The 24,500-nt window shown below is 39.1% G+C and overlaps 3 protein-coding genes across 4 annotated transcripts; 1 reads left to right on the forward strand and 2 right to left on the reverse strand.

The window, feature by feature from the left end:
- Positions 1 to 390: 390 nt before the first annotated feature.
- On the reverse strand, positions 391 to 4,992 carry fam241a (family with sequence similarity 241 member A). The gene is made up of 2 exons (XM_062469712.1): positions 4,770 to 4,992; positions 391 to 4,047 (listed from the first exon to the last, which is right to left on the reverse strand). The coding sequence occupies exons 1-2, from the start codon at positions 4,905 to 4,907 to the stop codon at positions 3,754 to 3,756; spliced, it is 432 nt and encodes a 143-aa protein (XP_062325696.1). The 5' UTR covers positions 4,908 to 4,992; the 3' UTR covers positions 391 to 3,753.
- A 1,673-nt stretch (positions 4,993 to 6,665) lies between these two features.
- Positions 6,666 to 12,218, forward strand: LOC134027141 (alcohol dehydrogenase 1-like). Its single transcript, XM_062470311.1, has 9 exons — positions 6,666 to 6,804; positions 7,608 to 7,709; positions 8,093 to 8,234; positions 8,442 to 8,529; positions 9,423 to 9,642; positions 9,781 to 10,041; positions 10,128 to 10,260; positions 10,390 to 10,528; positions 10,682 to 12,218. The coding sequence occupies exons 1-9, from the start codon at positions 6,787 to 6,789 to the stop codon at positions 10,713 to 10,715; spliced, it is 1,137 nt and encodes a 378-aa protein (XP_062326295.1). The 5' UTR covers positions 6,666 to 6,786; the 3' UTR covers positions 10,716 to 12,218.
- A 1,263-nt stretch (positions 12,219 to 13,481) lies between these two features.
- On the reverse strand, positions 13,482 to 24,429 carry metap1 (methionyl aminopeptidase 1). 2 transcript variants are annotated; one of them, XM_062470309.1, is made up of 12 exons: positions 24,135 to 24,429; positions 22,214 to 22,265; positions 21,869 to 21,978; positions 20,232 to 20,292; positions 17,690 to 17,713; positions 16,781 to 16,872; positions 16,468 to 16,551; positions 16,172 to 16,310; positions 15,484 to 15,615; positions 15,159 to 15,302; positions 14,765 to 14,830; positions 13,482 to 14,664 (listed from the first exon to the last, which is right to left on the reverse strand). In XM_062470309.1, exons 1-12 carry the CDS (start codon positions 24,336 to 24,338, stop codon positions 14,498 to 14,500), a joined length of 1,275 nt encoding a protein of 424 aa, XP_062326293.1. In that variant the 5' UTR covers positions 24,339 to 24,429; the 3' UTR covers positions 13,482 to 14,497. The 2 variants fall into 2 exon arrangements, with proteins under 2 accessions (XP_062326293.1, XP_062326294.1); XM_062470310.1 differs by lacking the exon at positions 17,690 to 17,713 and having other exon boundaries at positions 24,135 to 24,322.
- Positions 24,430 to 24,500: the final 71 nt, after the last annotated feature.

Raw genomic sequence — 24,500 nt, forward strand, 5'->3', positions numbered from 1 at the left:
TCAAATTAAATAAGTGTATCTGTATAGCTCTATTTACAGGCAATGTCACAGAGGGCTTCACATACGCCCACAGAACTGCACCTAAACCAACTTAAACCCTCCAGGAAGACAACGAAAAACTCTCAGAAAGTCTCAGGACTCCTTGACACCAAGACAGCGCCAGCCTCCGTGGATTGAAACAAAGTATTTTACAGAGGAGACAATCTCTATATAAGAACGCCCTGTCTCTTCGTTTTTCCACTTGCAACACACAGTAACTCACCACAACACCCATGTGACATGCAATTACACACCTAGAAAACTGCTACACACAGTAATACACAAGTTTGTATTTATTTGTAATTTCAAGTTGTACTGTATAGTACAGACATACAGTTTTCAAGCAGCACACAAGTTCAAGTTTGCTTTATTTGTCATTTCAACATACACAGTACAATGTAGACGTATAATGTATTAGAATGTCATTCCACACACGTACTCTGTGTTATATAACCATGCTACATACAACACACACTTCAGCAGGCATAAAACTGACAAAACAGAAAGGTTTGTAATCTAGTGTTCTAGTCAATAGTCTTGCTGCAGCATTTACGTTTTAAATAATTAAGCTGCATTATCTGGACCATTTTAACAGTAGATAGGCCTATAGCACAATCAGCAGTATATGCCAACTATTTCACCCTGAAGGAATTATTATTGTAGACTACTCATGTCTCATACATACCTTCACATTAGACAGTATTATGAGTGGCATCAAGTTGGAACCTTTCATCAGTATTTTCACACATTACCATTATAATAATAGTGGTATATTCATGTAGCAGACTCTTTTCAATTCATACACCCTACCACTGAGCTATTCCTTTTCCCACTATGATGAATCAAACATTCAATTATTCTTAACAGAGATAAATATATTCTAATTCAAATAATGAGTTCTGAATTAGGTGAGTAACAAACCTCAAGTGAAGCTGATATTACTGTACAACCTAATAAAATAGAGATCTTAGAACAAGATGCATTGATTCAATGCAAAACCTTATTTGTTTTTGCATATCTCAAACCCTTCACTAGCCAAGAGACGGCATCTGAACTGAGGCTGCCGTTATTCCAGTCCCTCCAGGGAATCAAGATAAATTAGAAGGGTGAATCCCCGATATACTGGTGGCATTGTGTCATCTTTAAGAAACAGATTAAAAATATTTTCAAGCTACACTATGTAGGACCGTGAATCATATGCAGTGCCTTGTAAAAGTATTCAGACCCGTGACCAATGATATCATTTTAGTGAATTACTAGTGGTCCATTTAAAATTACAACTCAAAATCGATTATTGTAAGGTGACATTGGTTTAATGTTGGAAAATATTTTGAGAAAGAAAAACAAAAAAAATGAAATATCTTGCTTGCATAAGTGTTCAACCCCAAAATATTAATATTCAGTAGAGCCACCTTTCACTGCAATAACTTCTTGAAGTATTTTGGGATAAGTAATTACCAGCTGTACACATGGTGTCAGAGTGATTTTCTAAAATGTTCTTGACATATTTGATCCAGGTGGTTCAGGTTTCACGCTTGTGGACCACAATTTTCTAATACCGATACTGATTATAAATGGCATTGTGATCAGGATTTTGACTAGGCCGCTGTAGGAAAATCACCTTTTTTATTAGTGAACCACTCCAAAGTAGCTTTGGCCTGAAATCATTTTCATCCTGTATGATGAATTTCCACCCAAGAGTTTTAGCTGACTGAAACAGGTTAAAACTGCCCCTGCTAATGAGAAGCATCCCCACAGCATGATGTTGCCACCATTATACCTCACTGTAGTGATAGTGTGTCTAATGAGGCATGGACAGTGTTGTACAGTTTGGCTTTATACTAAGTTTCAGTGTATTAAAATAGAATGTCAAACAGAACAAAATGTAAATGTACCATTTGCAATCCAGCAACATAAGATAATTGGTTAAGGGTCTCAAACCTTTTGAAAGGCACTCCATGTACAGAATAATTGCACTTGTCAATGTAGTGATTTCAAAGTAAAAAAAGATACGCTTATATACGCTGATATTTATAATAGGCATTCTTTGGAATCACCCAGTTCACAGTATGATATCATGTTTGTGTTGTTTTTTATGGTTTAAAATGTAGGGGATTGTATGCTTTTGGATGGCTAACAAATAGTAATCATGCTTCATCAAAACCTCATTAACAGGTAGTGATGGTATATATATATTATTACAAAATAAGCATAACATAATTTCCCTCTGAACTGACCTTAGTATATAGATCTCCTTTTTAAAAGGTTAGCCCAAGTCACCCCTGGTTATTCCAAGTCACCCCTGGTTAGCCCAAGTCACTCTGGTCGGAAATAGGTCAATTTCCAGTGATATCCCAAATTGAAATGTCATGAGATGGAATGCATGTGGGGAAAATAAAAGTCTGATTTGTGTTGTTAACTCTTAAAGAAGACATCTGGGGCAGCTGATATTTGTGTTCAGACAAATCGAAATTAACCCTGGTCATTAAGCATACCCACATGAATTACACATAAAAAATATAATTATAGCTTTTTCTGGTTTCATATGTCTGTACATACCAATCTAATAAATACACTGTAATTTACTAAAATTGGAAATTCTTCAAACGACAACCATTCTCACCTCGTATTTTTCAGTTCAATGCAATTCCTATGTATCAGTACGTTTGACTTTCTTTTCAAACTGGCCAAGGCCGTATTTTTCCGTCCATAATATGGGCTACAAGAGCATGAAAAAAGCTCAATTGAGTGCATACAGATGGCGTGAGGCCCATGTTTCAAAAGAGCAGATGCTTCAAAACTCTTGCACCATAGTACATTGTTGTGTGGCACAAAAATGTGGAGAATGCCCACTTTCTGTGGACTGATCTGTAAAAATACACTGTTGTGAGAACACTGCAGTATTGAGAACCTGGTTTAAGGTACCATAAGAACAAGAATTAAAAAGAGCAATAATTACACATCAATGCTCTTCCTCCCATCACATTTCACCATTGAATTGCATGCCAAATTAGATTTCTTCATTGAAGTAGAGGTACAGGAAAAATAAAACCGTTGACAACCATTCAAGGTAATTTACTTAAAGTGAGAGGCTAGTGAAAATCATCAGGTAAGATAACATAAATCCCATTCCATGTTATTTTCCTCAAGAGAATATTTGGTTTTGATTTTAAATAAGGACTATGCTACATTTAGTTAAAATGGACACAGTCCAACTTTGGAACATTCATAGTTAGTACAGTATAGGTTAACAAATGGCACTAATCAATCTGAATGTAGCCTACAGAGTGATCTATCAACATTACATGTTTTTGAAGTGCCTGAATCTCAGTCTGTATAGCCCGGACATTTTGTGAGTCTAAAAGGTCCATAATCATAAAACATAAATTAATTTCACATCCCTTCTCATCTATCACAAGTGTAGATGAGGGAAGGACATTATTTTAAGAGATAAAGCTAATTTATTTGAGTTAGAGCTCTGAGCTCCCACATCCCTTCTGTCAACATGCGTGTGAACAAGCCATTCCTTTGACACTCTAGAAGAACATCACCAAATTATTTGGCCACTATAATCCGAGGTGTCCAGTTCACAGATGCTCAATAAAGCCTGTAGCGTCAGCAAAAAAAACAAGCAGACAGCAAAGACACTACGATTCATACAATTGTCTCATTATTAGAACAGAGCTCTACACTGTCATTAGAAATCCTATTTGTTTACTTCTGAAGATAGATGATGATGATGCACAAAGTTCCAACCAGGCCTAGAGCCTGGATACCCAGAAACCACAATAGGATCCAGAAGAAGATGATCACCACAGGCTCCACAATCTTTTCCCCAAAGTACATCTGGGAGAATCCAATGTTGCGAAGACACTTGTTCAGCTCTCCGAAAAGGGTCCCTAGACGTTCGCAGTCATCCACCTGGGGCTGTCTGGTTGTGGGGTCATCTACATAGGGCCACCTGGACCCAGGGTCACTGGTGGGGCGTGAACTGGCTCTGGTGCCATCCTGAGAAGAAGTTTGGGGAGGGGGAGATAGTTGGCTTCCAAACATGTCACCATACAGTCTACATGTTTTCTATCATTTCAAGCTTTCGAGGTAGAATCTCACTAAGCATAAGCTATTAACATATTTATTACAACACATTTGTTTCATTAAACACTGCTACACCTGGTAACGTATCAATTGCTAGGTTTCATTTGCTAAGCTAATTGCACTTCACCTGGATTTACAGTCTGTCACACAACAAGCCTGGATATGAGCTAAAATATTATAGATACAGTACTTTCATAATATAGGCCTAGTTACATCTCTATTTTTTTAACAGTACATTAACTAACTCTAACCGTTACAGCCATGTAGGCTAACATTCAGCGTTCTCCTGTCCTTAAGTTACGATCTTTGTTAAGCCTTAACACGATCAAAACAACCAAATTAAATTTGCTTAGTCTAGCTAACGAAGCTAGCTACTAGTACAGTACAGGTTTAAAATGCGAGCCGCGAACCACAGTAAAGAAAAGTGTGTGGAAAGTAACCAACAATAGTTGTTTTATTCGTCATAAAAACAACATTATATAAATTACATCTTAGTCAAGGGATAGCTACGCCGCATATGATAATATTAATTCACACACACTGGCAGTGGTAGCTAGCTGTTCAGCTACTATTATGTTATGCTAATCTGCACGGGAAGGCAATAATCTACTACTGTCAGTCTAGCTGAGACTCACTGTTAATAGTCTTGTAGTGTAGTTGGACGGATGGTGAGAATGCCATCTTCTTCGATCCTCAAGCTCTTCTAACTCACGCCGATGACGTATAGACTGGTTATTAACAGTAGGTGTCGTTTGGCTAGACATGTTACTCATGATTTTACAATAATTAGTTTTGCCGACTAGCAAGGTTTTGTTTTCGAAATTGAAACATATCCGGGTTACGTGACGTCACAGAAAGAGTAACTTTCAAAGTCCACCCACCCCCTGTTCCTTTAGCTTTTTTACCTACTGTAAAGAGCGCCGGGTGTTCTGTCGATTTGTCCTATCTTGTCAGATTTTTCTGACCTTGCGCAGAAATATAGCTATATCGATCCTACCACACTGAAAAATCCTGGAAGGATGATTTTATAGTGCAAAATACCACAACAGATTGTCCTGCCAGTTAAAAAAAAAACGAGTAGGATGATTTTGACAAAATTATTTTGACAAAAGTGACATTATAATAATTAACATTCAGTTCAAATATTTGTTTTTCAGAAAACAGATCCATAAGAGCATTATTTCACAGAAACTGTGTATTTGCCTCTTATATTTACGCGCATTAGAATCGTTTGACAGACATAATTGTTAAAAAAAGTTTGGCTGATCAATCAATCAATACCTTTTATTGTCATTGCACAACTGTACAACAACATTCAGTGCCTCTCAGTGATACATACATACATGGAAACATATAAACACATATAGACAAAAGGGCATAAAAGTAAAAGTACGTTTGTAAGACCATTTTGTCTGAATGTTTGTGATTTTATTGCAAAGAATACTGATGACCAATTCGTGTTGTTATGGAAACATTTATTAATTGGTCTTTGTTAGAACTGTAAAGAAAAGCACAGTCAGGTTTAGATTATACTTTTTTTTTATGCCAAAATCCATATTCACAAATGTAGCCTAAGTTTTCTTGTAAGAAACCCTGTTTCATATCTTTCAAGAAAGAAATTGTACATTATTTTGACTCAATATGATTCTTTATGAAGCAAAAAGCATAACACTTTGTAAACTTTTCAATATATTTAGATCGACATTAAGTGCCCTCTAGTGTGCACTTATTTGTTACACTTATGTTTTTTCCTTTGTTTTTAAAGATAACTTGCAAGAAACCGGACAATTTTCAACTTCGTACAGTGCCAGATTTTCAATATAATCGAGCCACAAAAACTCACACACACACAGACAGAGAGACAGACAGACTGACAGACAGAGATATTCTTTTAATTATAGTTGTAACATGCATTGAAGATCTAATCCAATCAGTACATTGGTGGGTGTAACTCTGGAGCATCGTGGTTGTGGCCTTGCTTGGCGATGTGATTATTTGTGTGCTGGAAGCCCTCCCTTTTGAGGGTTTGTTTTATTACCCTTAGGTAGTATTTAACTAGCCTGGCTCTGCCCTCCTACGTACTTCCGCTCAATTTTTATTTTGGTTCTGTACTGGGTCTGGGATTTCGGTGTATTAGTCGGTTTTCAGAAACAACATTTTTGTAGGTCCAATCAGCGAACAGAGGGAGTGGCTAAGAACGATGACGTTGATGTCGTTTGCTAGTTTGAGTTGTAGTTCAGTAATGGCAGCGGAGTCGCTGCCGAATATCCAAAAGTTAAAGCCGGAGCAGGAACAATCTTTGCTAAGTTTTGTTGGTGGCCATGATGTTGTGGCCCTCCTCCCCACGGGGTTCGGGAAAAGTTTGATTTTCAAGCTATGGCAGCTAGCTCTGTTACAGTAGTGGTGAAGGAGTTGGCTAAGGCGAACACTAGTGATTGGTTATGGCAGATCAGAGTGGCTCTGGGCAGATCCAATAGTTTTAAACTTCAACAGAGTACCCGCCTTCAAGGAAGTTGACGCTTGTCAATGGAGCGATCCCAGACCCTCTGTACAAATGAAACGTAAGAGGGTCTGGTTAGGACCAGGCTAGTATTTAACAGCTGTCCAAAACAAATCTTGCTCTCTTTCTTCAACTGTAGCTTTGCTGACAACATGACAACTGCTGGAAAAGTATGTATCTCTCTGACTTTTCATCAATCTTTTTCTAATATCTGTCTATAATATCTTTGAGTCTTGTAACTGAAGTTTGTCTAATTTGTGGTTGTGTATAGAGGCAAGAATATGACCATGTTTTATGCTTAAACGGGTTCTAATGGACATCTTGGTTTTCGTCTGGGTGGTCAGCTAATATTGTTTTTTTTGTAATTGCAAATTTAAAGAAGGTACACATTAAACAAAACAGTTCATTTTACTGTGTGGTTTTGTTAATAAACATTAACAAGGGTTATTCTGGTACAAGTCATAGCTCGTGAGATTTTACGGAAGTTCTGTTGTCAAAGCTATTTTGGATAAAAAACATAAAAAACAGACCAAACAGTCCTTGGATTTTGTCAGCCCTTTCTTACACAAGACAGAGAGAGAGATATTGCCTAACTGAAATTCCAAAGTTTACTTGGCAACCAAAAGCTCGGTGTTGATACATATTTTCCATTGGCAGTGCATGCAACTTTGAAACAGACAGTGATTTATGTTGAAAAGTTAAGTTATAAAGTTTTAGAGTCCATAACTCCATAAAAGTCCATAAAACCATAACTTTAGACAGTGGAAAGAGCATAAAAGTGTTTACTTGAATATAACATATCGTACACTTGCATTTCAGAAACTGAATTCTTGTCATACCATCCAAAACAACTGACAGTCAAAAAATGCATTAGCAAACATTACTATGGTCATAACAGTGTTTGGGGTGTCTTTAAACTGATAGGTGCTGAAGAGTGTGTTGAGAGTTTAACGAGTCAAATTGAATTCTGTAGGTTATCAAGTGCAGGGCAGCAGTGGCCTGGGAGCCAAACGCACCCCTGGTGATAGAGGAAATTGAGGTTGCTTCTCCTCAAGCTCACGAGATTCGCATTAAGGTGAGAAAAAAAGTTAACAAACACAAGTCAGATTCAAATAGCTTGTTGGTAATATTGTCATACTTAACGTTTGATGTTGCACGTATGATATGTTGGTGATTTTGCTGCACTGTAATGCACTACTGTAATTGAGATGTTATTTTTGCACTAGACTTATGTCATTAAGATGTAACTGTTGCACTGTTGTTATAAAATCTGAAATGCCTGGTTGCTGAGATGTTGTTCTCAGAACTTCTGCACGTCTGATCCTTGCTTATGTGCAGTACTTTCTAAATGCACTATTAGTAAGTCGCTTCAGATAAAAGCATCTGCTAAATACATAAGAATTAACATGATTCAAAACACAATAACCTCATGCTTTCTTTCCCTTCGGCTGTGGGCAGATAGTGGCTACAAGTGTTTGCCACACTGACTTGTACCACCTCTTTGAGGGCAAACACAAAGATGGCTTCCCGGTAGTCCTGGGTCATGAGGGAGCTGGGATCGTCGAGAGTGTAGGGCCTGGAGTGACCAAGTTCCAGCCAGGTCAAAACAAAATCACTTAAACCTCTCCATGGAAATGTGCATGTTCTCTTTCTCTTCTTTTGTTGCTGAAGTCAATACACAGACTCATGTAATTTATCTTCATAAATAATTTCAACGTCATCAGTACAGTATTAGGTAACAACTATAAAAGAGGGATGATCATGACAAGACAAAAGTGTATACATTTTGTTCTTACTTTTTCTTTAGGAGATAAGGTTATCCCTCTTTTCATCTCCCAATGTGGCCAGTGCAGGTTCTGCAAGAACCCCAAGACCAACCTATGTGAGAAAGGCTGGTAAGTACGCAGCCATAAAAAAAAATATATATATATATCCTACCCATACAGTACATGCCACATTTTTCAAGTGACTGGAAGGCTGGATTAGGGGGTATCCAATTCATTAGCCCATTTTACCAGATTTTGCATCTTCATCCATATGTCACAAAAAAGTGGGTTGGGGGGGATTACCTCCTTCCTTGTGGAAGCAATTGTTCCAAAATGACTGTCTTCACATTGTCTGGCCCATTCCCTCTGAGGGGTGGTCACAATACCCGGAGAGGAAAAAGACCTAGAATTATCATCAAAACCTGTATTTTTGTAAATATTGTTTTGAACATCTTTAAATGCCATGGTTGGAATCTTTTTGTTTCTTCTTTCATGAACCACATTTTAAAATGGTTTTAGAGTTGTGTGATTTATGGTTTAAAGGTTTTGCACAGTTGTGCTAGTAACAGCAAAAAAGTGTTTGCACATGCCTATATTTTAAAAAGGGGTCACCTCTGGTCTGAAACCACTAACTGAAAACAAGTGATGGTCCAATTTGAATTTGTATGCTTTCAGATTTTCAGACATTTATTATTTAAAACTTAAATATTTTGGATTTTGTAAAAGATAGATCTCACCGAATGTAATAGAAAATTTTGGGGGACATGGCAATTCATCAACTGAAAACAAAATATTTAATATGCATTTAGTTTACTCTGAGATAGATATCTTTCACTTTTTATCTTAGATGGAGTTTAACCGAGCCATAAGAAGCCATTTAATATAACAGTTTTTCAAAATTTTGCACAAGATATATAGCCTAGATCATGGGGACACAAAAGGCACCGGATTGAAGGAAGCAATTAATGATGGTTAATAAAAAAAATTGTATTAACAAACTAATAAAAATCTTTCTAAACCAGGGCCAGCGATAGGTATGATGTCATGTCTGAGTCCGATACCAGATTTACCTGTAAAGGAAAGAAAGTGCTCCAGTTCATGGGAACCAGCACTTTTTCAGAGTACACAGTGGTCAACGAGATTGCAGTAGCCAAGATCCACCCCTCAGCCCCCCTTGAAAAGGTCTGTCTCCTAGGCTGCGGGGTCTGCACTGGATATGGAGCAGCTGTCAATACTGCCAAAGTATGTGTGCATGGATTTAGGTGTAATCATTTAAGTGATTTATTATACAGCTCAAAAGTCAGACATCACACACGTCTTCTTATTAATAGTCACTTGGTAGATCAAACAAAGAAAAGAAAAAACAGTTTTTACTCACAGGTGGAGCCAGGGTCCACATGCGCTGTATTTGGCCTGGGAGCAGTGGGTCTGGCTGCTGTCATGGGCTGCAAAGCCGCAGGGGCTAAGAGGATCATTGCTGTTGACATCAATCCAGGCAAGTTTGAGAAGGCCAAGGTTTTTGGTGCTACAGAGTTCCTCAACCCCAAGGACCACAGCAAACCTGTCAGCCAAGTGTTGTCTGAGATGACCAATGGGGGAGTGGATTTCTCCCTGGAGTGTGTTGGGAATGTGGCTGTAATGGTGAGTTGTTTGTAGGCTGCATAGGTTCCATCCTGAAAAGGACACAAAATGACTGTAATACTGAATGTATTAATCTACTACTCTAGAGAAGTGCCTTGGAGTCATGTATGAAAGGTTGGGGAGTGAGTGTCCTTGTTGGTTGGACAGACATGGATGACTTTTCTGCCAGACCCATTCAGCTCATTGCTGGGCGTACATGGAAAGGATCTCTCTTTGGAGGTAAGCCTGTTGTCTGCCTGTTGTCTGTATCTAATCATGTCTTACCGTCAACCATTATATATAGGATTGTGTTGTGTGAAAATAATGTACAGAATTCTGTAGACCATCCACAAATACTTATTTTAACAGGCTTTAAGAGTAAGGATGGGGTGCCTCAGATGGTGAACGCCTACCTGGAGAAGCAACTGAAGCTGGATGAGTTCATCACCCACAACATGACTCTGGCGGAAGTCAACAATGCTATTGAGATGATGAAGACTGGTGAATGGTAACGTTCTTTTTTTCTAACAGGAGTGTCTAGGCAGATGCACGAACACTCAAATGTTTGAAGAATTTTCTGTGTTTCAACTGAAGACACACTCTTGTTTATCTTACAATTGCGTGTTGCATAAAATGACATGTTGTGCTCTTTGTTTTGCAGCATTCGGACTGTTCTGAGTGTGTCATCACATTAAGGTGATGGTCATCAAACATACAGTATGTAGTCACATATCCTATATTCTTGCACAGCAAATCAAACATAATATAAATATCCGTATGTATCGTAAGCATTAACAAATGTTGTTTGGTTCCCCAATAATTATCCATAATTATTATCTTTTATGACTTTTACCATATAACAAAACACAGTGAGAATGATGCTTGATGCACTGCTAGTTACTATAACAGTAATTCTAACATTATGTTAATGCCTTAAGTGTGTTGGATACATTCGTGAATTTTTACATCCTAGCTTCTAATCAGGGGGCAGGTTTGTCTTGGCAGGTGAGGAGGAAGGAAAAAACAAGGTCCTTCTGCCTCCCCAATCACCTTGAATGAATAAAAATTGAGGGAGAAACTACAAAATCTCATCCCTGTTGAAGTCTATACCAACACTGCAAATCCATCCTTTTGCTTTGAACCTGAAAATATGGGCCAAGGGCTGTCGCATGTATTTTGAATTAAATGCTCGACACATTCATGCAGAATGAATCAAACTCACAAATGAATACTGACAGAACCAGCTTGGATCAAACACACACGCACATCAAAGTGGATCACTGTGGTAGAATTTCTGCAGAAACTGCGTGATAGAATAGTCAGGATGCCATAGTAATACAAATTATTTATTAATACTGAAAACACTTAAAAAAGATCTTTAGATCAGAGCTGCAGAAGGACGCCCTAACGTTGTTCGACAGAGTGACGCCAATCATAAAACACACAGTGTCTTTTGTAGTCTAATAGCATCTGGTCTTTCGAAACAACAATCAATAAAGACATCATTTACAAACAACTCCACAAAGGATCCCTTCCTGGAGGCTAAAAATGCAGCTGTCTTCCTGTTTCTACCCATCCTCAGCTCACGAAATGGCCTCCTCACAGTTGTAACAACAGGTTCCTAGATTAGTGAGCTCACTCATCCTCCCTCCAAATGGTCTTTTACAACTAAGACCATGCCATAAAACCTTCAGGAGCATCAATTCCTAATGGTCATTTACCCCAAAAGTAGTTGAACAGACAGCCAACTGTTCTAACTTGAACAATCCCCCAACAGTCTCTAACACTTTAAAACTCTTGAACTCAACTAAATTATCCCTCCATCCTGCAGGCAACACAAGTTCTCACAGCATATGTCTCTTACCAATGAAACCACATTAATTCTACACAACCTTCCATTACAATCTCAGTGTGATTTCCCATGCCATTGCACAATGCAGACAGAAACACTCATGGTCTAAGTATGGAAGTGAGCTCCCTCACACAAACGCACACACATAGAATACCCAAGGGAATGGGATTGAAGGAGACCAATAAAGCACATTTAATTGTGGCCTAGAATGAGGGTAAAGGCATACATTGTAATAATACAGCACACCAGTTAATATACTGTAAGAACATGAACAGAGAATGGGATGTGTAAGCATAGCCATGTTCAACAATGTATAAACCATGTTTATCTCACATTAAAACAAGCACAAAGCAGATGTATACCTGTCGTTTGTTAGTATTCCTTCCAACTTAATTTGCCTCTTTACATCAGTATTGATGCTATTCTTCACATGATGCATGAATAAGGACAATATCCCTCCAATAAGTATTATGATTACAGGCTTGTTGTGCCGTATAAAAGTTGGTCCCCTGGCCTTCAGAGCTGAGATGTAAATGAGACCTAGTCTGTTGTTGTGTTGTCATTTCTTGTCAGAGGTCTGGATTTTCTCTCCCGATCTGCAGATTGCTAATACTTTATAAAATCCAGAACTCAACTGAACATAGTCACTTCTTAGTGAAGAAACGGACATAACATTTTCTTCATGAGTCTTCTTCAATACAGACACTGACACTCACATAACCCAGTAGAAAACCCAACTTCTACATTAATTCTAAAGTGTAATTGTAGGCCTACTGAAACTTCAGGGGTCAAATGTACAAACATAAAAATGGGCACCATGTAATTTCTGTTCTGTTTATCCAAGCATCAAATGATTCTTACTGTAGGCTACATTGAGGGGACTAGTATGAGTAACCAGAGTAAGTTTCATGCATGTGGCTTATTTTGCCAGAAAGAAAACATGTGGATTTGGGCTACTAATGGGGAATGGGGAAGGCAGCCAATCTCCCACCAGTGGCTTAACAATGGCCCAATGTGCCGCAATTCACTATTTTGCCTCCCGTTGAAAGTTGCACCGTTTCTTTTTTATATCCACAACAGTGCGCACTGCGCTACCCACAGCATTTACAGCTGACAATATATTTCTCCATTGGAACTGCTTGGCCTTATTTGTTACCCCACTGCTAATGCCACCAAACAAACTTCGACTCTATTTTGGTCATTTAGGCCTTCATTTCACATTCAATGAAGTTTCTATTTTAATTTTTTCATTGCCTTTGCCATTTCACATCAGTAATCATTAATTGTTCAGAATGGATTGAGAAGTTAATGGGAGGAGTTGTCGGGGTGTGCCGCATGCTGGATACGCGCGGCAATTACGCTAAGTACGTAGCCTACTTAGCGTGAAGGATATTTCGGATTTACACTGAATCTACACTTTGATACATTTGACCCCTGGAGTGCATTGGACTGCATTCAAGTAGTTATTTCTCTAATTGTTTTCTAAACCCTAATGTTAACTGACATGGACGTCTCTGCATTCTGAACAATCACTGAAAAGAAATGTCTCTCTCCAAGAATTTACACCAATTGGACATTGATGTCCAGCACAAACTGATCCACACAGAAATACAGAACAGCTGTTTATTACTCCTTTGTAGAAGAGAACAAGACATAGAAGATAAACAGTGAAACGAGCATTGCTCACACCAGTAAACCAACAGCATATTACGTTGGGGTTGACAACACACTTGCCTAGAGCTCTCCAGGCAATCTTAATTAAGGCTTGATAAGCTACACCAGGACTACTTGATTCTCAAAATCACTGCCCTCTTACGTGTCTCTTCTCTTTTCAATGACTCTGGACTGGGCCAACTGGTGAGTGGGTTCTGGACATTTATTACTTCACAACCAAGGAGAGATTAAAAACTCAGCATTGCTGCAGACGTCCTGAGACCTAGTCCCTTCTGTACATCTGAAATAATTTATAAAGATGTTTTCAGCAAGCTCAATAAACACTTATCCTACGACCCAATCCTCCCATTTCAAATCTCTAGGGGGGTTACAGGGGCTATGTTATTATTTTTTTTCTACACAGGACCATAAATAGAAAGAGCCTGCATCACACACACACGCGCACACACAACATAACGGGAGCTCAACAGGTCCTCCACTTGGCCGCATCTGGTCCAATAGGTGGCTGGGTACCATGTTGTAGGGCTCACAGGCAAACCAGTAAAGGTGGCACTATTCAGAACGTCAAACTGTTAGCTTGACCCTGTTCCCTTCACATTCCTCCAGTCAACACATTGACAGAAACCAAGCTTGTAAACCAGCCTGTGATGCATCATCTTATAAATATACTTTCATCTTCTTTTTTTTTTTCTCATGTCATTGAGGATACAGTTCTATTTTAACAGCTTTGATAAAACAATGCACATGGTTGAGATGTATTCAAGTACTCCCTGTTAATTTCGAGAACAACATTACATTTGTAGAACAGTGAAAGCCTTATATGGGTTGGCTTTCGGGCTATCGTGCCTCAGGTTAGAAGTGTGTTGCTTTTTGTGTACAAATGTGTGCATCTGTGACACGGGGAGAGAAGAGAGCATCGTGCGAGCCTGCGGTTTTGTCCGATCCATCACACTACAGTTGGTTCATGAAGTGGGCTCGTCCGTTGTCATCGAGCCGGCGGGTGAGGATGTCACAGCCCGTCTCCGTCACCAGCAGAGTGTGCTCAAACTGGGCAGAGCGTTTCCCATCCCGTGTCACTGCGGTCCAGCCATCAGGCCATGTTTCATCCTGCCAACCACCTGCATTAAACACATGTGGGGTTATTTAAGGTAACACAAACACACAGTCCTCACCCCCCCCCCCCCCCATGTCCAGATAGATGCTCCCAGTCACACACACCTTCACAGATCATGGGTTCGATAGTGAATACATGGCCAGGTTTCATCACTCCGACCGCCTTGTTTTCTAAAGAGAAGAAGAAAGTTTTATATATATATATATATATATATATATATATATATATATATATATATATATTTTACATTTTAAATAAACCCACACTAATTACATTTCTGTTTCACCAACTGCAGCCTTAGGCAACCATAATATACATTTCAGTGAATATTTTGCAGACTCATTGGTGTATTAGACAAACCCGGTCTCCAAAGTCAATGCTAAATAAGACAAAGACCACATCCTTACTGTCCCAGGGTACCATTTTCCTCAATTTTGTCATTATAAATGCCCAATTCTGAAACAACCAAGACTACACTGACACAAACTGTTTACTCACTGGCATAGTGTGGCACATTGGGTGCAGTGTGGAACAGTTTGTGGATGCCGTGGCCGCAGTAGCTCCTCACAACAGAGAAGCCGTGGGCTTGGGCATGTTTCTGGATGATGTTGCCAAGCTCTCTGTAGCGGATGCCAGGTTTCACTGAAGATGGACACAAAAAAGGAATTGTCCAATCACCGTTATTTTGACAGCCTATAATATGTGACAAATAAACCAACTACTTACTGTAAACACCTGTCAGAAACATTAATTTAACATTAATATGTACAGCTGGGGGGGGGGGGGGGGGGGGGTTGAATACCATGAAAATGTAACATCTTACCAGAATCTATAGATTGCATAAGGCATTCATATGTGGTCTGGACCAATTTTTTTGCTGCTTCATCTACATCTCCAACAAAGAAGGTCTCATTAAGGTCTCCGTGGTATCCGTTATGGTAGACTGTGATGTCCACTGCAACCGAAAGATACTAAAGATTAATGGCCTGCTCAAATGTATCCCTTTAGATTTACCCTTTCTTGTCAAACAATAAGGTTAAGCTTGGAAAATGTAACTATGATCAATCTACCTACGAACGTATTTAGGACATTTAAGTACATGCACCCACTTTATATAATGTCTAAAATTACTAAACTAACAGTGATTGAGTATTTTAAAGTTGTCTTTCAAATGGTTCATGATTAGTAAAGACAAGGCAAGATCAGAAACATTTACAAAAACAACCCAAGAGTAACATCTAATACATTGCACATTAATTCAATTCTAGTCAAGTCTTGCTGTGAGAAAGTCTTTCATAAACAATCAGAACATTTAAATCTAGACAGATATTCACAAGGTCTAAAATTGGCCACTCATAGATTCTATTGCCAAATCGTAATATAACCATTTGTCATGTCAAACACAAAGCCTTGTCCCATCTCATAAGCCTATATGATGATTTGACAGGAGATTAGTCAGCACCTTTGCCTACCAAGAGGCTTTCATTATTAGCATTGTCGTTGTAGCATACCATTGAGGATATCGCCATCCTGGAGAACTCGTCTGTCTGGGATACCGTGACAGATGACCTCATTGACAGATGTGCAGCAGGACTTAGGAAAGTTGTAGTAGTTAAGAGGGGAAGGGTAGCAGTTCCTCGCTGTGCAAGCCTGGATACAAGGTGGAATTGGGAAGCTTACACACATGAAACATTCTTAAATGCAGTCTGAGGATTGAATGAGGGGTGATTAGAAGGAGCGGGATTAAATTGTGTTAGGGAGATGGGGGAACGAGAAATGACAGGGCAAAAAGAAAATTGAATCGTACCAGGTGCACAGTGTGGTCTATCTCCTCAGTGGTTATCCCAGGTTTTACCATGAGGGCAGCAATATCAAGCACTTCTCGTGCCAGCTGAAAAAAAAGTAATTCTAGTTAATACCTCCACATATTTCACAGAGCTCTGTATCTTAATTTTGAAATTTAAATTGTAACAAAAATATCCTGTGAAAGGTCAGATTTATCACAAATTGGCAGTTTCCTTTTTACGACAAAATTGACCTTAAGTGGCATATATAACTGTTGTATCTTTATGAGAAGTGCTGGAATGAAAGAACCTTGCACCTTGCAGAATAAAAAGTACCTTGCACACAACTACCATGCCTTCAATGTCTTCAGGGGACAGAATCTTTATCTGGGATGTCCCTTTCAAGGACTGTTCTGCTTCAGACATCCCTGTGGGGAAAGAAATCTGGGTTGTAGACTCCTCATTCTACCAGTTAAGTACTGACAGCCTTGGAACTCAGATTAGTTCCCATCATTCAGTCAGTCCACCTTAAATGTAATATTTGATTATTTCCACAATATTTAACCACAAAACAAAGGCTGTTTACAACTTGCTAACGAAATACACTACTAATAATATTTAATATTGGGTTCACTAACTCGAAGCTTCGAAAGCTGCAAGAAAGAACACTTTATTTTGTCATCTATTACTGATTTAGCACCAAATGTCCACCCAGTTTGTTTCCAACAAGCATCCTGTTTTCTCAAATACAACCTAGAAAAGAGAAAACCAAAAAAAGAACATGTGAACTAAATCTATATTTATAGTAGCAATGACTATAGGAATCTCAAATAACACTCATACTAGCTCAAACACAACTGTTAATACATCTAACTGATCACAAAATAATCCACAAAACAGTGTGCATATAGACCATAGCATATGGACTTGTGTAGACAATGTAATTAAAACATGGACGCAAGTTGTCAACCACTTGGCAAAGACCACACGATTACCTCACATGACTACAGTACAAAAAAACAGACCACATCTCTACCGCAGTAGCAGATGATGAAAGGAAAAATATGGCATGCAAAAATACACATATGGTGGCCATGCTTCTGTGTCCTGTCACTGGGGTTCACCGATGGAGACATACAAAGAAAGGAAAACAAGTACAGTTAAACCAGCAAGAGGAGCGACCTGTGCATATTTATGCACTGGGCGTGGCATGAGGGAGGAACTTGGGTTTGTGGGCAAACATACCTGCCATAAGACCCACCTCTGCTGCTGTAGTGATGAGTAAGAAGAAGCTTCAGACTTGAACCATCAACCTTACATTTTTGACCTTACACACACACTAAGAACACACGTCCATTTAAACCTACATCCTTTTGAAGAAACATTTAAAGCCAGAAAAAATAAACATTTTTAAGAAGAGTCAAGCTGATAAACGGAAGCGCAAAATACACTTCAAACAAGTCAGTCTGTCTTGTTACTCGGATACGGACCCCTAGAATCCCCCAACATGGGAGTCACTGGACCACCATTTAAAAATCACTGCCCGAAGCAGCAGGGCAAAAACTAGGATTAGCTGATAATAACTTATATTTGTATATGTCTAAATCATTTGTCAACTATATGTTTTTATTAGCGTCAGGTTGGCAAGAAAAGAAGAGCACCAGTTACTGTAGTCTCACGGTGTTCGTGTTCCGTTTTCGACTTTAGTCGCGGTGTTTCTTACGCTAGCCTACCTAAAACACTCTAGCCAATAAAAACTACTTTGCGGTCAAATGTGTAATAAATACTCGTACAAGAAAATGGACAATCATTGGATTGATTGTGTCAGTAATATTAACGTGGTGAAGAGTAGTGAAGCTCCACCTGTGGTCAATCTAACTATAAGAATAACTAACTCATAACTTTACTGCAGGCTACCTACTACTGGGCTCACACTTGACTCTGGATGGCATGCAGGACTCGTTCTTGTGTACTATCACCAATGTGACAATGCAATCAATACCTCTGTTTTCTAAAGCCGCATTTCCACCGCAAGTTCCGTAACTTTTAGTTCCCAGAACCCTTTTTCAAGGAACTAGAACTAGGAACAAGGAACTAGAACTAGGTTCCTGCAGCCTATTGTTAGCAGTTTTTCCATAGTAGGAACTTCCCCCAGATGATAGGCAAGATATACAGCAATTAGTTCCAACCAAGTAATTTGATTGGACAAGAGCCATTCCATGGAGTGCTGATATTTGGCGCACTGTCAGTAAGTGTATCACTCAGCATTCATTTAACTACATATTGTTTATCTATACAAAGTAGCTAGCACTGGTCACTTTTGTGTAGGAAAAGGTTTGTATCCAGTGGAGTTGCGGAACTATTTTGTCTTGGTGGCACCAAATAAATGATTAAATATATTTAATAATCAGAAATAACTCCCTTGTGTGATATTTCTTAAACATTTCACGTTGAGAAAACTATTCAGCTGGCTTAACATGCCAGAGATTAGTAGTAGATTACAGTAGTCAACCTTTATCGAATGTTGCCAATTCCATTTGCCAATGCATTGTTGAAATGATAGAGGATGCACTTTTTTCCATATTTTTGAGAATCAAGTACAAATCTAAGAGTGAGAAAGATTAGGCTACATTGAGACAGGGTGATTTGTATAAGCCAGAAGGAAAACCTTCTCTCCCTCAGCCAATCATGTGATTTGAGACACAGGTTTGTGTGCTGCTGCGAGTACTTGACCAATCAGAATGTGTTTGCGTTGCAAGCCCCACCCCAAAGTTCCAGTATTTTAGGCTACTCCTGAAGCAGGAATTTCATTTCCAGCTTTTTGGTTCCTGGAACTAAATTTGGTTTCTAGTTCCTGCATTGGCGTATAAGGGTTACAGTTACTGTGGTGGAAACGTGCCTTAATATTGAATACTTACAACTGATAGAAACATAAATCCTTAATTGATATAAGTGATGAAATATTGATCACTGCAAGATACTAAACCTATGTTCTCGTCTGATTTTCAGGCAGGCCAAAAGCAGGCTGACAAGTTCAGTTAATTCACTTGCTGTGTCAATTCTGTCCACAATTGGGTCCCCTGCCTAACATTTGCCATCCAGTCAAGTGTGAATCTACGATGTAGCACTAAGCTCTACTGCTTACTTACACTCGGACTCTGCAGCTTCAGTAGAGAATGGACAAAATATCACAAGGGTATTCTGTAAAGGTTTGAGTTCAAATCATAGCTTTTCTAGCTGCCATCCTGAAAAAACAAAAGCGACAGAAAGCTAACACCGCAATGGTAGATTCATAGTTGATGACAATGGAACAGACGTGACTATATTGTTTGGGTCTCCACCGGGAGAATGTGCTGGAAAAACAATGTAACCATGGCTCCCTTGCAGGTTATCTGCACCTTGTGCATACTCATCACAGAGGATACGTAAAGACTGATCAGCTAGATGGCAGGTGCAATGAGCAATTTTTGTTGCCGATGATCCGACAAAGAAATGACAATCTGCTAAATGTTCAAATCCACCACCTTGCTGTGTAAACAGATGAACTGTGTCGTTGGGTGGCACAGTAAACAATGTTTTCATACATACTGAACTTAGGTCTCCACTGAGACTAACCCATGGATTTTTGTTGAGTAACAAAGTCACCCTTTACAAGGATATATTAATAATTTACGGGGAATTTTCTAATTTTACCTACACTGTACAGGCGAGAAAGGTAAAAGTTTAGCCTTCATAATAGTTATTTTCTACAATTCTGAATAAATGTGGGTTTAAGCGACATGGTTACCTAGTGGATGATCAGCATAGTCCGGTCTTTGAATATCACCAGGCACAGGCCTCATGGGAGTCTACATGGAAAATAAATAAAAATAAAGTTGGATTAAAATAAGCATACAGCAGGTTCTAATGAGAACCAATTACACATCAGATTATTTGATTGGACACAATGCATTGTTGTCCTAACACCCAGAAATGTATTCAATCCAAAGGAACCTTTTGATTTATGACTAACAAAAACAAAACTACATTTTAATAAGAACTAAACTTTTCATAGTCATGAAACTATTTATCTGCAACATTTGATCATCCACATGCCCTGAGCTGTTGAAACCCGTATTTTTTGTTTGTCTTACGACAGGGACCTCACCATTACTGTTGTTATTTGTCCCTATGCATTTTCAAATCCTACTTTCTTCTTTCTCTTACCCTCCCACACTTCTTTCGTGGTGTGGGGGGTTGAGCTGTCAACATCTGCCAGGTTGCCGGTCTGCCATTGTTGGACCCAGTCGCCAATCTTATGATGGACCACACAGACTTCTCTTCCTGTCCATCTACCTGGCTGTCCTGTGATGTTGTGCTGATTCTAAACTTCCCAGCCCTGTGGCACTGCCTAAACTGACATGTGCCAACTCAGAGCACCGATTTGGAACTCGGGATATCTGTGTTTGAACATCCATTTGCACATTTAAAAATAAATATCTAATCTTGATGCATGACTATATTCAGCTATGGTCTGCACCTCTGTGTGTCGCCAACTGTCTCTGTAGGAGGGGATTCCTCAATTATGTGCTCTGCCCAAGGTTTCTTACATTTTTGTCAATGAGTTTTCCTGGGAGTTTTTCTTTGTCTTCCTTGAGTGTTTACATTGGTTTAGGTGTGGTTGTCTATTGGGGTATCTTAAGCCCTTTGTGACACTGCTTGTAAAAAGGGATATACAAATACATTTGATTTGATGACATGTGGGTCTCAAGTGGTACAAATGCATAATTTTAAACAAAGGCCTGATGTGTTAATGCTGCAATAGCTTATTGCATTATAAAATCAATTCAAATATGAGAAACAGCACCTGGATTCTTGTCTGAACTTCCACATTTTCCTACAGTTTGAGTTTGATTGACAGTGGTTTTCCAAAATAAGCCAAGGAGCAAGGCCCAACTCGCTGAAGGCAATTGGCTGAGACTGGATTACTGGAACATAATTGGCTGGAAAGTAGCGGGAACTCCCCAGATAAATATTTGAAATTGTCTGTGTTGGTAAACAACTCTGTGGGCCTCATTATCTTACACAACATGTATAAAAAGGGACAAAAACATTTTTTTTTAAGAAATCTTTATTAACTGTACCTAAATTATGGTTTATGAAGAGCCTCAAGGACATTAAAATTATCACAACTCTTAACTCTACCGATGCACAAACAAGGTGTAGCCCAGTAGACCATCATAGTTACAGTGTTGTCACAGGTGTAATAGCTGTGTAGTAGAATAATCCTTGTTTGTGCTCGTATACCTAATTTAATCAAATTGCATAAACGATGTATCCAGCTAGCTACGGTTAATAAGTAGTGACCAAACCATAATTCCAACAAGAAAAAACATAAGTGTCAACCAGACCAAACTTCAGAGTCCATAATGCAGTATCCCTTACCAGTGGGTAGTGAGGTCGTAGTTTGCCTGTGTAGCGGTAGCCAGGCCAAGGGTCTGTGTTTATGTCTTTGTCCATGCAATTCTTCCCCTCATCCTGGGTCTGATCCTCTTCTACAAAAAAACAAAATAAAATGTTTTAAAACATGTATTGTGACATTAGTGAAGGTGGTGACTAAGCCCAAAGGCTGCTCAAGACAAAAAAAGTGTGACTACTAAAGTGTCGCTACACATTAACGCTTACATTAGCCATTTTGGATGGTCATCACAAATTGGTTCCTAGGTTCTGTTATACATCAAAGTGCAACCGAGATTAAGGTTAGGGGAATAAAACTGAAAGGGTACATACTTGCTTTCTTGTGTAGAAGTTTATGAGTAACCCAGCTCCCTTTGAAGCACTCCTGAATGAGTAGGAAAACAAAGACGAGAAACCAATGAGACTAGATGATAAAGTTTGGCCAGCAATGGTTAGTGTTGTTTTTTTGCTTGGGCTCTTTAATAATAGGCCTAACCCTACTATTTGTAGGCCCATCGCTGCAAAATCAGTGCCACCACTGTTCCAGAATTTTTTTTTAGATTTCATGATACATGACTTAGTGATCAATTATGATGATCACTGCTCATTAATATTTTCTTAACCTTAATTCAAACAAGATAGATTGAGTGGGGAGCTGTTTTCTCTCTTGCAGTGATCATTATCTGGTTTCCCTTCAAACAAATGAAGGGATAGTACCCCAATATTAACCTTCTTAAGACGTTCAAAAAGGCTGTGTTAATGCAAACGCTAAATTTCAGGTTTTGGCACATTTGGCTTTCCATAGTGATTTGCCATCACGCAGTGACCGCCAATGTCGGTTTCGTGTAGGTTGCCAGAAAAAATGTGACGTTTTAACTGAAGACCGGCATTAAAGGCAGGGTATCTAATGTGTTTGAGAAGCACTTTTTGTCATATTTGCCTAAATAAACATCGCATCTTGATAGCAACCAATACATATAAAGGTTTGACGGTAATATTAAATCAATCCAACATCTGTGGGCGTCGCAAGACTGTAATAAACACAACAAATCATTAGGCCATACCCTGACTAATGATTCGACGGGCAACCTGTCTGTCTACCTACCTACGCGCACTCGGCCACTGCACTCAATGCGTTTTGTGGGGGAGTGGCTATGAAAGGAGGGGGTGCTAAAATAACTACGCAAAAATGTTGTCCCTACATTTTTCATGAAAATGCTATCCGTCAGATGTCTCTTTAAAGCTGGGTTAGGCAAGTTTTGCGTAGCTATTTTAGCACCCCCTCCTTTCATAGCCACTGGTGACGAAATGCAATTGACCGGGGTTGCTGTTTAGCTCATTTTAATTGAGACTTAAATAATGCTTGCACAAATGGAAAATTAGGCTCATTGTGTATATTGCATTGTACTTTTCACATTAGCATTAATATTTTAATATGGTCCACTAAAGATCAAGATGCGTTCATTTTGCAATCGTTTTATAAATCTAATCGGAATCGAATCGTGAGATACCTAGCGATTCCTACCCCTACCCCACCCACACCAGACAGCAGTTTTACGTGGAGGGCTAAGGCTGAAACTGGGGTGTTTAGTTACACTTTAAAGTTGCAGACCTAGCGGCACTAGTTACATATAATAACACTGAACAGCATTTGACTGCCGATCAATCGCCAGTTTAAACCCTCCTCGTGGCAACTTTGGATCAAAGCGTCTGCTAAATTATCACATTATTATGATTATTGCTGTCCCACGTTCGTTGCCTTGAATAGGAAGTCTGATGTTCTATCCATCCATCCATGTGGTTAGACTTGTCGGCTAGCAAGCACTAGCACAAGCAGTAGGGCATTGTATTGTATAAATACACACCACGGAGTGTAGCTTAGCAAAGTCAGGTGAACAAGACTAGCAAACCAATACATTAAAGAAATCTGATTTCATCTGCAATATTTTACCCTAGCTTGGTAGCAGCAATTAGTCTAGCTAAATTAGCCATTTGGCAGTATGGCTTGCTTGCTAGCTAACTTAACGCTGCAGTTGTTTGCTAGCTTTTAGAAGACTGGCTTTAAAAATGCACCGAACATCATTTATCAGCTATTGCAAAAATGGTTAATTCCAATCGATTTTGTATTAGCAAATACTGCATTTTTTTGTGGTTATCTCCAGCGTTGTATGTTCAGCCCTCGTGACGAAACGACTTGGGCCCCGCGATATATTACAAAGCTGAAGACAATTGTTAAATGACCAATTTATGCTACCTGTGAGCAGAAGTAAGAGCCTTGAATCCCGAGCTTGATACAGGTTGGACATTGAAGTTTGGCCTCCTTACAACAGCCTTCCGTTTCGCATTCACGAGTCTCTATAGCCGCCATGCCTTCAGTCAAGGGGAGGGGTGGAGACGAGGAGTATGGACTCCGTTCCGAAGCCACAGTCAACGAGAGCCTGGCTAGTAGGAGAGACATGGATTGAGCATGCGTCCAGTTCTCGAACGTTACTGATCTGATGAACAATGAAATGTAAAATATATTTTGCGTTATAACTGCCAATTTGCAATCTAAATTAATTCGATTGTTGATTGGCACACAGTGGCGAATTATTTTATTATAAATATCCATGAATGTGCT

The sequence above is a fragment of the Osmerus eperlanus genome, chromosome 9 (assembly GCF_963692335.1).
Source record: "Osmerus eperlanus chromosome 9, fOsmEpe2.1, whole genome shotgun sequence".
Taxonomy (NCBI): Eukaryota; Metazoa; Chordata; class Actinopteri; order Osmeriformes; family Osmeridae; genus Osmerus; species Osmerus eperlanus.